At 42.1% G+C, this 14,106-nt stretch overlaps 1 protein-coding gene across 5 annotated transcripts in view; it reads left to right on the forward strand.

The window, feature by feature from the left end:
• The window catches only part of SLC9A8 (solute carrier family 9 member A8), an 81,220-nt gene that overhangs the window by 21,729 nt on the left and 45,385 nt on the right, over positions 1-14,106 (forward strand). For all 5 annotated transcript variants that reach the window (XM_064382512.1, XM_064382508.1, XM_064382509.1 and 2 more), the window contains 2 exons: positions 6,517-6,575; positions 13,327-13,410. In XM_064382512.1, coding sequence (XP_064238582.1) covers positions 6,517-6,575; positions 13,327-13,410 — 143 coding nt within the window. The remainder of the gene's footprint in view (positions 1-6,516; positions 6,576-13,326; positions 13,411-14,106) is intronic.

Consider the following 14,106-nt stretch of genomic DNA (forward strand, 5'->3'; position numbering starts at 1 on the left):
TGATCTACCCACCTCGGCCTCCTAAAGTGCTTGGATTACAGATGTGAGCCACCACGCCTGGCCATCACTTTCATATTAATTAATAACAAATTAAAGTTTGTAACTTGAGAGTACACATTCAAATTCTTTTTAATAATAGGAATATATAAAATTGTATCTCAGGCATTATTTCTGTCTGGTGGCCAGTTGTGTGATACGAATTCATTTTCTCTGTTGAGTAGATTGATTTGACCTAACTTGGAACCTCAATCTCAAGAGGTAAAGTAGTAGTTTGCCAATTTATTGGTGCACAAAGGATTATTTAAGTAATAATAATGATATCACATTGTATTTTACAAAGCTTCCTAACACTTCGTAAATAATAAAACACAGGCTTGGGCAATAGAATAATTACTGATTTTCAAGTGTAACTGTTTCATGTGTGATTATAAAAGGTAATCATGGCATTAAGGTTTGGTATACTTTTAGAAGAGAAAAAGAAACATGAGGTTTTAGTAAAGCAGAAAAACACTAGCTTTGAAAATGAAGTCTGAAACCATGGAAAGAGTTTTAACTTCCCTGGGAATCAGGATAATTGCTGAATGCAAATACAAATTGAAACATTAAAGTACGATTTCTTGCCCACCATGTTGGCAGAAATGTTAACATCTGATGATTATCCAGCGCTACTGAGGATGTGGGACACTTTCTTTCCGAAGTGTAAGTCGGTACAACCACTTTGGAGGATAATCTGGCAACATTTTCAATGATAAAGCTTCAATTACAAAGCTCATGCTTTGTAATCCTGCCATTTGTAGTCTCTGGATCCTCCCTAGGGAGAGAGTCTTGTTTTTTTTGTTGTGAATGTCTTCCACAGGGAGATGCTCTTAACACAAAGTGGCATGTACAAGCATGTTCATTGCAGCACCACTGTTAATAGCAAACAGTTGGAGGAAACCATCAGTGGGGGAATGGTTAAAAAGGTTGTGACTTAAAATACAACATAATTCACATATAATAATTTCACCATCTTAAAGTGCATAATTCAGAGCTTTTTAGTATATTCAGAGTGTATAACCATCACCTCTACCTAATTCCAGAACATTTCATTACCCCAGAAAGAAACTTATATCCATTAGCAGTCAGTCCCCATTTCTCCCTTCTCCCTTCTCCCATCCCCTGGAAACCACTAATCTACATTCTGTCTCTATGAATTTGCCTATTCTGGACATTGCATATAAATTGATAGAATCATACAACCTGTGGTACTTTTTATTTGGCAGCAGCTTTATTGAGATGTACTTCACATACCACACAATTCTCCCACTGTACAGTTCAACAGTGTTTAGTATGTCCAGAGTTATGCAGCCATCACCACAGTCAATTTTAGGATATTTTCATCACCTCAAAAAGAAACCCCATGCCCTTTAGCTATCAGCTCCACACCTCTTCTCTCTATCCCTGGGCAACCATTACTGTCCCTGTAGATTTGCCTATTGTGGACATTTCATATAAATAGAATATGTGAAATGTCTTTTGTGTCTGGCTTCTTTCACTTGGTGTATTTTCAGGATTCTTCCATGTTGCAGCAGGTATCAGTACTTCATTCCTTTTCATTGCTGAATAATATTACGTTGTATGGATATACCACATTTTGTTTATTCACTTATTAGCTAAGGACATTTGGGTTCTTTCCACATTGTTGTTTTGAGATGGAGTCTTACTTCGTCACCCAGGCTGGAGTGCAGTGGTGTAATCTTGGCTCACTGCAACCTCCACCTTGCGGGTTCCAGTGATACTTGGGACTACAGGCACATGCCACCATGCCTGGCTAATTTTTGTATTTTTAGTAGAGATGGGGTCTCACCATGTTGGTCAGGCTGGTCTTGAACTCCTGACCTCAAACAGTCCACCTGCCTCGGCCTCCCAAAGTGCTGGGATTACAGGCATGAGCACCTGGCCTCTTTCCACCTTTTGGCTGTTTCAGATAATGCTGTTGGGAACATCTGTGTACAGATTTTTACATGAACATGTTTTCAGTTTCTTTGAGTAGAATTTCTGGGTCATATGGTAACTTTGAGGAATTGCCAAACTTTTCCATGGTGGTTACACCGTTTTACATTCCCATCAGCAATGTATGAGTGTTCCTATTTCTCTATATCCTTGCCAACACTTGTTTTCCATTTTAAAATTACACTGAAAGAAAGAAACCTCAAGACCCTAAAATCTCTAAGCTAAAAGGAAAAGTCAAGCTGGAAACTGCTTAGGACAAACCTGCCTCCCATTCTGTTCCTACAAAGATAGCTACTGAGACAAAAGAGCTACATACCTCCCTCTCAATTTTTACACAGGAAAATTCCTTGTGGACAAGGAGCAGAACTCAAAGTCATCCCTCTGCTCACTGAGATGAATGCATTTCTGGTTGCTTCCTTTGGAAAGGCTAATCAGAAACTCAGAAGAATGCAGCTGTTTGTCTCTTATTTACTTATGACCTGGAAGCCCCCTCGTCGTTTCTAACAGTCCTCCCTTTCCAGACAGAACCAATGTACATCTTACATTGCTGATAGATGTCTCATGTCTCTCTAAAATGTATAAAACCAAGCTGTGCCCCGACCACCTTGGGCACGTTATCAGGACCTCCTGAGGCTGTGTCACAGGCCTGTGTCACGTCTTTAACCTCGGCAAAATAAACTTCCTAACTTGACTGAGACTTGTCTTGGATACTGTGGTTTACATAACCATCCTAGTGGGTGTGGACGGGTATCTCATTGTAGTTTTTATTTGCATTTCCCTAATGATTGATGATGTTGCACATCTTTTCATGTTTCTCTGCCATTTGTATATCTTCTTCTCTGAAATATCTATTCTATTTATTTATTTGTATTGTATTGTATTTTATGTTTTGAGATGGAGTCTCACTCTGTCCCCCAGGCTAGAGTACAGTGGCATGATTTTGGCTCAATGCAACCTCTGCTTCTTGGATTCAAGCGATTGTTCTGCCTCAGCTTCCTGAGTAGCTGGAATTAGACGTGTCCGTCATCATGCCCAGTTAATTTTTGTATTTTTTAAGTAGAGACAGGGTTTCACCGTGTTGGGCAGGCTGGTCTCAAACTCCTGACCTCAGGTGATCCACCCACCTCGGCCTCCCAAAGTGTTGGGATTACAGGCATGAGCCACTGCACTCAGCTTCAATTTATTTTTAATTAAAAAAAATTTTTTTTAAATATATAGAGTCAAGGGTCTTGCTCTGTCACCCAGGCTGGATTGCATTGGTATGATTATAGCTCACTGCAGCCTCCACCTCCTGGGCTCAAGCAGTCTTCCCGTCTCAGCTACCTGAGTAGGACTGCAGGCATATACCACCACATCTGGCTAATTTTTTTTTTAATATATATATATATTTTTAAACAAAGTGTCACTCTGTTACCCAAGCTGGAATGTAGTGGCACAGTCACAGCTTCCTGTAGGCTCCGCCTCCCAGGCTTAAGCGATGCAGCCACTTCAGCCTCCCACAGCTGGACTACAGGTGCAGACAACCATACGTAGCTATTTTTTAAAATTTGTTATTATTTTTTAAGGCTAGTCATGTGAAGCAGTGGGAGTGGAGAAAGAACAAAGAAATCTGTAACTGGTTGTGATCAGTTAGTTGTAAACACCACTGCACTCGGACCAACCAGCTATTTTTTTTTTTTTTTGACACAGAGTCTCACTCTGTCACCCTGGCTGGAATGCAATGGTTCAATCTCAGCTCACTGCAACCTCTACCTCCCAGGTTCAAGTGACTCTCTTGCCTCAGCTTGCAGAGTAGCTGGGATTACAGGCACCACCACCATGCCCAGCTAATTTTTGTATTTTTAGTACTAAGAGACCAGGGTTTTACCATGTTGGCCAGGCTGGTCTTAAACTCCTAACCTCAGGCGATTTGCCTGCCTTAGTCTCCTAAAGTGCTGGGATTACAGGCTTGAGCCACCACGCCTGGCCCTTAGCTAATTTTTAATTTTTTTTGTAGAGACGGGGTTTTCCTATGATGCTTAGGCTGGTTTCGAACTCTTGGGTCCAAGTAACCCTCCTCCCTCCTCAGCTTCCCAAAGTGCTGGAATTACATGTGTAAGCTACTCTGCCTGGTCAGAAATATCTATTCAGTTTGTGGCTTTTTTTCTCCCCCTCCCCCTCCCCCTCCCCCTCCCCCTCCCCCTCCTCCTCCTCCTCTCCCTGCTCCCCTTTCCCCTACTCCCCCTGCTTTGCCCTCCTCATTAGATGTGTGAGCTACTGTGCCTGGTGAGAAATACCTGTTCAGTTTGTAGCTTTTTTTCTCCCCCATCCCCTCCCTTATTTCTTCTTCTTTTTTTTAACCAGGGATGGGGTCTTGCTGTGATGCACAGGCTGAAGTGCAATGGCTGTTTATAGGCACTGTCATGGTATACTACAGTCTCTTAACTCCTGGGCTCAAGCGATCCCCCTGCCTCAGTTTCCTGAGTAGTTAGGATATAAGCAGGTCCCACTGTGCTTGATTCTGTGGCATTTTTTGTTGTTTTGTTTTTTGTTTGTTTGTTTGAGACAGAGTTTCACTCTTGTTGCCCAGGCTGGAGTACAATGGCACGATCTCGGCTCACCGCAACCTCCACCTCCTGGGTTCAAGTGATTCTCCTCCCTCAGCCTCCCTAGTAGCTGGGATTACAGGCTCCCGCCATCACACCCAACTAATTTTTTGTATTTTTAGTAGAATGGTGTTTCACTATGTCGGCCAGGCTGGTGTTGAACTCCTGACCTCAGTTGATCCACCTGCTTTGGCCTCCCAAAGTGCTGGGATTACAGGAGTGAGCCACCATGCCCAGCCAGTTCTGTGGAATTTTTATACTATGCTGCCAAGCTGTTAACAGGAGTGAAGCAAATTTATTCATAATAATCCCTGACTAGATCTCTAAGACTTAACGCTGAGCAAAATAGCAAATAGTAGGATGATACATTACCATAAATTTTATATAAATAAATACACGCAGGTGAGCCATGCATACACTTACACATACATACCAGTACTGTTCAGTTAAATATATATATATGTAAGAGGAGAGAGAAGGGCTTGATATATTTCCCAAACTTTCCAAGATAGTTTGTTACCTTGGGCCAGGAAGAGAGAGAATGAAGATGGCGGTGGAAGTAGGGTATGAGCTAAAGGGGCTTTTGTCTTATTTATGACATTTTACATAGTATTTATGTACTATTTGGCTAATAAAATTGGCTAATATTCAGTTTCTCTAGCATAATAAACTGGAATAATGTTTCTCATATCTTAAATTCATGTTAAAGTTTACATTTTCTCTTGTAGGTATTGTAATTAAAATGTAATTACAATCTGAAAAAAATAAGAACATGGGAACTGTAGCAGGAGATGGGTTGATGGTTTAGAATCCATGCTTTGTGCCCCCTGGCAAGTAAACGTGTATTCATTGACTCCTTTTATAGCTCAGCTTTATTTTGTCTTGGGTCCTTTTTTTTTCAAAATAATTTTATTATTTTTAATACTATATAACACTTCTAATAGCATGAAGGTTTATAAAGTTAAAATGAACTTATCTCCCCTGTTCACCTCAGACTACTCACTCTGAGGTCATGTTAGTACAGGTCCTTTTCCTGCTCAACTTCTTGTTCTGATACTTTCTCCTACCCCACCCAGTAAGCTGGGCTTCAGTCTTCTCTGGTTGATGGTGGAGCTCCTTCCTCCATGGGAAAGGGATGTCTTCATTTTGAAGCATCCACGGCAGTGGCCTGCAGGCTTGCTTTGTGTCACCTTCTACCCGAGATTGTGATTTAGTAGGTCTGGAGTTCTACTTGGACATCTTTATTTTATAAGTTCCCATGGTGATTCTGGTGAACCAGCAGGGTAAAGAGTCATTTATCTAGGGAGTAGCAGAGAAATCATAAATTGTGCCCATGCTGCTGCTTTGAGAATTATTTTTGGTAGCTGCTTTATGAGAGTGATGAGCCTGTCAGCTTTATGGAAACAAGCCTGAACTTAGGTCTCTTTTCTTCCAGGAATTTCACAGAACTTTTACTTTAGGTTATTTTCAGCATTTGCATTTTTCTAACTAAATATTTGACATGGAGCTGCTATTTGAGTCTGAGAAAGTGATCGTGAATTCTTTTTTGAAAATGATGGAAATAAACAGTACACGGCAAACTTAGCTTGTAAACTCTTGCCATTTCCCATTGAAAATGGGTGGATATAGTAAAAATGACAGGCGATAAATCTTCAGCCAGAGTATCCTTGGGTCTTGCTTTAAAAATGCTTTACCTCCCCAACCGTCTGACTTTTGTACTTTATTTTAGTGTGTTTGCCTGAGATATGAGCAAGAAATTCATGTGACTCAAAACTTAACACTAACTTACTATTCTTATGTTTGCAGACATAAAACTTGCAGAACTCCATAAAAGCCATTTAGATACATTATTGGTCATATTCAGTTTCTCTAGAATAATAAACTGAGTAATCTTTCTCATATCTTAAATTTGTGTTAAAGTTTACATTTTCTCTTGTAGGTATTCTCATGGGAGCAGTTATAAAAATCATAGAGTTTAAAAAACTGGCGAACTGGAAGGTAGGTTTGCCCAACTGTTCGTTTTTAATATAATCACAGTTTTTGGTTGTTCTTAATTTTAGTAATAGTGATGGTTATGCTGACTTTTTTGTAATTACTTGGCTATCAGTGGAGTTATTTATGTAATTATATATCCCATTAATTTTTAAGATTGTTTTAGATACAGTTGATGCCTTTTTATCTGAGTTTTTGCAAAAGCATAAATCTCATACTGTTTCAAGTCAGCATGGGAGCACCAATGTCATTTTTTTTGTTATTTTACTTGCATTTTTATAATCCTAGACTAACCTACTTTATTAGGCAGGAAAATTCTCTAATTAGAATTAAACATTAAATACCGTTTATTGCTCCCAATTCCATTCTGACAGCTGAGGATAATAAAACATACTTGTCCAGTACTTTGAGACACAGTACGTCATGTATTGTAGCTCGTATTATCCTCATGACAGTCATGTGAGGTGGATTGATTGAGTATTGTAATTTCATCACCCTGTTTTTACAGATGAAATAAGTGACATTCAGGGAGATTGGGATGTATTCAGTGTCACAGAGCTGGAAAGAAAGTGGCTGAGTGGAGTCTTGTGTCCAAATCCCCTGGCCTGAACATGCAGTGTTCTCTCCACCATACCACACTGTCCTCGGTTTCCTGATACACGTACCTTTGTGTTTATGCAGAGGTTATTAGAGTATAAGCGTCATCCTGGGGATGATGGACTCATTGAAACTGGAATTTCAACTTCAACTTGAGCATCCATGTTGAGTAGGGCAAGATTAGCAAGTATGCTACAAAATTGATTTTGTGGCGGGAAATAAGATTCATTTCAAAATAATAAGTAATTAGAAGGCTAAAATTGATCACATTTGAGCCCTTCCTACTTTGATGCAGCTCCTAGGTGCTAGGATTAATTTACCTATGAAGCTGTAGAGTATAAAATTAGCAAGACAAACCTTATAGCGTAATGTAAAACACAATTTGAAGCTGTTATAAATGGTAGTAATGAAATATTTTATATATTAAATAAATTTTCAAAATGTATTTTGAGCTCCGAATAGTGATAGGACACACCTTAGCTGGGGAGGCCCCACTGGAGCACATTACATGTGGGATCTCTGCCTTCCTGTGACTTGGTTACATTTAACCACTCTAAGAATAGGTCAGTACTGACTGGAGAGCCTTTCTCTACTCCTAGACTGGATATAACCTGATGTGTAGATTTTGCCCACTAACCCATTTTGTTTGATCTGATTTAAAAATCAGTTGATCAAGATTGGGCGTGGTGGCTCATGCCTGCAATCCCAGCAATCCTAGCACTTCAGGAGACCGAGATGAGTGGATCACCTGAGCTCAGGAGCTCGAGACCAGCCTGGGCAACATGGGGAAACCCCATCTCTACAAAAATAGAAAAAATAAAACATAAAAATTCAGTTGATCAAAATTTAAATTGACTTCAAAACACTTAAAAATTGTTAGATTTTTGGCTGGGTGCGGTGGCTGATGCCTGTAATCCCAGCATTTTGAGAGGCCAGGTTGGGCGGATCACCTGAGTTCAGGAGTTCGAGACTGGCCTGGCCAACATGGTGAAACGCCATCTCCACTAAAAATACAAAAAGTTAGCTGGGCGTGGTGGCATGCACCTCTAGTCCCAGATACTTGGGAGGCTGAGGCATGAGAATTACTTGAATCTGGGAGGCAGAGGTTGCAGTGAGCCAAGATTGAGCCACTGCACTCCAGCCTGGGTGACAGAGTGAGACTGTCTCAAAAAAAAGTTAGATTTTAAAATATTACCAGTCTGTATAAAATTCTGGAAATTTTACATAAAATCTGGAACTTCTAGCTTCTCTTGGAAAAGCAGAAGCTCTCTTAATACTAGGTCCAGCAGTGATCAGAGCCAGTGAGCAGGGGCTTATCTCCCAGGTCATACAGTGTAGCCCCAAGAAACCTTTGCTTGTGACCCCTGCTCTAAGCAGTGGGAATGGGGAATGGGAGGTGATCTTTCACTTCTAGTTTTATATGCATCAGTGTTACCGAATTTATTTTCCAATAGATGTACTTTTCAAGATAAAATAATAGAATGTATTTAATAGTACAGACTATGAAACCAAAGTTAGGTGATGGATGTGATAAAGTGCCTAAAGTGTCATCCAGACAACCAGTGCTTGACTTCAGAAAAAGGCAGTATTGGGGATGTTGACACTTGCCTGTGGTCCCAACTACTTGGGAGGCTGAGGCAGGAGGATTGCTTGAGCCTAGGAGTTTGAGGCTGTAGTCAGTTATAATTGTACCACTGCAGTCCAGCCTGGGCAACAGAGAGCTGTCTCTTAAAAAAAAAAAAAAAGAAGAAGTTGGGGCAGGCTTCCTGGAGGAGCCTGCATTTGTGGAGAGTCAGAGTGGGAACCAGGACACCTGTCTGGAAACCAGATGTGCAGGAAGCAGTGGGAAGTCAGAAAAACAAGAGGAGCTGGTGGTTTCTTTCCATGAAGTTCTGCTTCCAAACTGACCTGCTGGGTCTGCCTTCTACTTGTATTATCATGTGCTTAATATTTTTCTATCAACTTGCTTTTTAATTGTAAATACATATGTACATTTATATTCTCTCTATACATATTTTATTTATTTATTTAATTTATTTGAGACAGAGTCTTGCTTGTTGCCCAGGCTGGAGTGCAGTGGTGCAATCTCAGCTCAATGCACCCTCTGCCTCCCAGGTTCAAATGATTCTCCTGTCTCAGCCTCCTGAGTGGGTGGGCAGAAGAACGGACGTGCACCACCATACCTGGCTAATTTTTGTATTTTTAGTAGAGACAGCGTTTCACCATGTTAGCCAGGCTGGTCTCAAACTCCTGACCTCAAGTGATCCTGCCTTGGCCTCCCAAAGTGCTGGGATTATAGGCATGAGCCACTGTGCCTGGCTGTGGCTAATTTAAAAAAAAAATTTTGTGACTGGGCATGGTAGCTCATGCCTGTAATCCCAGCACTTTGGGAGGCCAAGGCGGGTGGATCACAAGGTCAGGAGTTCAAGACCAGCCTGGCTAGCATGGTAAAACCCTGTCTCTACTAAAAAAATACAAAAAGTTAGCCGGATGGGGTGGGGCGTGCCTGCAATCCCAGCTACTCGGGAGGCTGAGGCAGGAGAATCACTTGAACCCAGGTGGCAGAGGTTGCAGTGAGCCTGGATTGTGCCACTGCACTCCAGCCTGGGCGATAGAATGAGTCTCTGTCTCAAGAAAAAAAAAAAATTTGGCTGGGTGCGGTGGCTCACGCCTGTAATCCTAGCACTTTGAGAGGCCGAGGGGTGGATCACCTGAGGTCAGGAGTTCAAGACCAGCCTGGCTATCGTGGTGAAACCCCATCTTAAAAAAAAAAAAAAAAAAAAAAAAATTTTTTATAGAGGTGGGATGTCACTGTGCTGCCCAGGCTGATCTTGAACTCCTAAGCTCAAGTGCTCTTCCCGCCTTGGCCTCCCGAAGTGTTAGGATTATAGGCGTGAGCCACCCTGCCTGTCCTATATACTTTTTTTTTTTTTTGCCAGGGGGCAGGAGGGCTGGGGACAGTCTCACTATGTTGCCCAGGCTGGAGTGCAATGGCTTAGTCTCAGCTCACTGCAACCTCCACCTCCTGGGTTCAAGCAATTCTCCTGCCTCAGTCTCCTGAGTAGCTAGGATTACAGGAGCGTGCCACCACTCCCGGCTAATTATTGTATTTTTAGTAGAGACAGGGTTTCACCAGGTTGGCCAGGCTGGTCTCCAAGTCCTGACCTTGTGATCCACCTACCTTGGCCTCCCAAAGTGTTGGGATTACAGGCATGAGCGACCGTGCCTGGCCAAATTTATTTTCAAGGCAACATTAGTACTATTTTAATTCAGAAACGAATATTGTTTTGTAAACATGATAAAAATGAAGTAGTACAGATGCCTGTTGAAGCATCAGGGCAGCTGAAGCTGCTCTCTGTCAAGGGAGATCAGCACGTTGGGGAGAGCCCTTAGAGGCGGTATTGCCATCCTAAGATGTCTTCGATTTATTTGGGACTGAAGAAATAATCAAAAGGAGCTGACTTTCAATCCATGAGGTCAGTGGTATTTGACACACATTGCTCAAATGCCACCTAAAACCACCTCAGACCATTTTGGGGGAGTCATTGACAAGAGGAGCTACAACACTATTTCCCTGAAAGGCGGTGTATTCATAAGGGCTGCAGTAATAAATTACCACAAACTGAGTGGCTTAAAACAACAAAGATTTGTTTTCTCACAGTTCTGGAGGCCGGAAATGAGAAGTCAAGGTATCAGTAGGACCAGGTTCCCTCCAAAGACTCTAGAAAAGAATTCTTCATTGTGTCTTCCAGCTTCTGGTGGCCCAGGTTTTCCTTGGCTTGTGGCTCCATCACTCCTGTCTCTGTGCTCACATGGGCTTCTTATCTGTGTGCCTTGTTCTGTCGCTTACAAGTCAATGTTTGCTGCATTTGGCCTTCCCTTATCTAGTGTAATGTCATCTAGATCCTTACCTTCATTAGATCTACAGAGATTCTATTTCCAAATAAAGTCACATTCTGAGGTTCCTGGTAGACATGAATTGGGGTGGGAGTTGGGGTACACTGTGTAACCCCATTATAGGTAGATTCTCCTTTTTCCCAGGAGGGATTAGTTTTATACCTCCAAAAGGCTGTAATATAGTGGTCCTGGTGCACAGATCCTGGGAATAGGTTGCCCCATAAAACCCAGAGCTTGGCCCATTTTTTTTCACACAGTCCCAGTCTGAATCATGAGCTTGTTGTACATGCTGCTATTTTAAAACTTAATAAGGCATTTCAGAAGTCATCATTTGCTTCTATTTTGAGACTTTTTTGAATATTTTTTAGTCTTTATGGTAACAGCTGTACATTTGTAGGAATACATTTAGGTATTCTTTGGAATAGGGGTTTTGACAAGAAATTAGGCTGTTAAAATTGTGACATGGGAAAATATTCATATGAAAAAGGGCCTGATTTTGTTTTGTTTTGAGACGGAGTTTTGCTCTTGTTGCCCAGGCTGAAGTGCAATGGCGCGATCTTGGCTCACTGCAACCTCTGCCTCCCGGCTTCAAGCAATTCTCCTGCCTCAGCCTCCCAAGTAGCTGAGATTACAGGCATGCGCCACCACGCCCAGCTAATTTTGTATTTTTAGGAGAGATGGGGTTTCTCCATGTTGGTCAGACTGGTGTTGAACTCCCGACCTCAGGTGATCTGCCCACCTCAGCCTCTCCAAGTGCTGAATGAATTACAGGCGTGAGCCACTGCACCGGGCCTGATTTTGCATTTTTAAATAGACTGTGTATTACACATAACCATTTTGGGCTTGAGGACCAATATATATTTCCCCCAAATTCTACCAACAACTAGAGAGATATATTAATAATATAGAAAATGAAATTGTTACTGTTTCATCCCTCCAAAGATGGCTGGTTATATTCTAGAAACATCTTTCCTAATGGCATTTAATATTCAAGTCTGGAAGCATGGTGCTGTGGTTTGGGTGTTTGTCTCCCCAAACCTCATGTTGAAATTTGATCCTAGGGTTGGAGGTGTTTGGGTCATGGGGGCGGACCCTCATGGATAGACTGATGCCCTTGCTGGGTGGTGGGTGGTGTTCTTACTCTGTTAGTTCCCTATACAGCTGATTGTTAAAAAGAGCCTGGTCCTGCCTCCCTGCCCCCCGCTTCCTCTCTTGCCATGAATCTCTGCACACTCTGGCTCCCCTTCTCTTCCTCCATGAGTGGAAGCAGCCTAAGGTTCTTACCAGATACCCAGTCTTGAACTTTTCCAGACAGCAGAATCATGAGCCAAAAGTTATTCCTTTGTAAATTACCCAGCCTCAGGCATTCTTTTATAGCAAGACACATACATGGTAAGGGGCTGTCTTTCCAGCCAAGTCCCAAGTCCAAAGAGCATCCACTGGGGACTGTTTCATCATATCAGACTTTGGAAAATGGCAGAGTTGTCTGTGACAAACAGAAAGAAGACAGAGCTATTTTAACCATATGTAGGATTTACTGTTCCTCTGAGTGGATTGTTTTAGGACTTATCATTACCTTTTTCCTGGAGGATTCCAATTTGTGGACTTGTTTTCAAAGTATGCAACCAGAATTGAAATTTTCTATATTCAGATTAATTTTCTTTCTGTACTAAGGAATAAAAAACATACTACTGTGTGTTTGGAAGCAGTTTGTTGTGCTATTTCTTTTTGCCAGTCACCTTTAAAATCCTAGTCCATGCCTGTAATCTCCGTGCTTTGGGAAGCTTAGGTTGGGAGGATTGTTTGAGGCTAGGAGTTTGAGACTAGCCTGGGCAACACAATGGGACCCTGTATCTACAAAAAAAAAAGAAAGAAAAAAAATTAGCTTAGTGTGGTTGTGCGCACGTGTAGTCCCAGCTCCTCAGTAGGCTAAAGTGAGAGGATCACTTGAGCCCAGGAGGTTGAAGCTGCAGGGAGCTGTGATTGCACCACTGCACTGTAGCCTGGGCAACAGAGCAAGACTGTCTTAAAATAATAATATAATAATAATAATAATAATAATAATAATAAAATGCAGTTTTTTTTTTTTGGTGGGGGGAACCTCTCATTCTGCTTGATTTTATTGTCAAGTAGTTATTTAAACAGTATACATTTCTACTATACCAGGCCCTGAGAGGAGAATTATTTTGGCTTTTTATTGATGAATTTATTTATTAATTACACAAATTTCATGCCTCTTAAGATACCCATTTTCTATTTACAGGAAGAAGAAATGTTTCGTCCAAACATGTTTTTCCTCCTCCTGCTTCCCCCTATTATCTTTGAGTCTGGATATTCATTACATAAGGTGAGACTCTGGCACACGTTGGTGCTTTGGTCTGGGGGGTTTCTCATGTTGTAAGGCAAGTGCCTTAAAAGCTTGGGTGTTAATTTAGCAGCAGCAGCAGCTCTGCTCCTTCTTGGGTGTGCTCAGTGGAAACTGGACTACAGTGCCTGACTTCTGGAGAGGAGCAGACATGATCAGTTGGCTGCTTGAATGGTTTCAGGCAGGATGGCTCACTGAGCCTGTGTTTTCTGTAAACGTGTGCTTTGCCCAGGAAGATGGCTGAAGTGATGTTAAGTGGTGCACAAACGATGCATTGACTCATCTTATTGGACACAGACTGATACATGTAAAGAGGATAGACTGTGTCCTGGGACGACGGGGACATGTGCCCCAGAGCTTTTGCTTCTTTTCAGCTGCCCCACTGGGGCCTTTCTAACCTCCTCAGACACATCCATCCTTCCTTGTCTCCCTCTCAGTGCCCTCCCCTGGTGTCAGATCCCAGCTTGATATTATCCTTCCTCCCCCAATGTCTCTTCTTGCCCGCTCCCTGGTCCAGCTTCTCAGGCTGGAGCCCCATCCTTCCTTGCCTGGTCCCAGAGCTGCCCCACCCATTCTTGCCTCCCTGCCCTGTCAAGCAGTGGCGGTGGCCCCTACCCACTTCTCTGCTTTGGCTTGGCCTTGATGGCCTTTGCCTTGCAACTCCCAGTATGAGTATTT

This window comes from Aotus nancymaae, unplaced genomic scaffold (genome assembly GCF_030222135.1).
Source record: "Aotus nancymaae isolate 86718 unplaced genomic scaffold, 86718_ANA_hifiasm-v0.15.2.pri h1tg000029l, whole genome shotgun sequence".
Taxonomy (NCBI): domain Eukaryota; kingdom Metazoa; phylum Chordata; class Mammalia; order Primates; family Aotidae; genus Aotus; species Aotus nancymaae.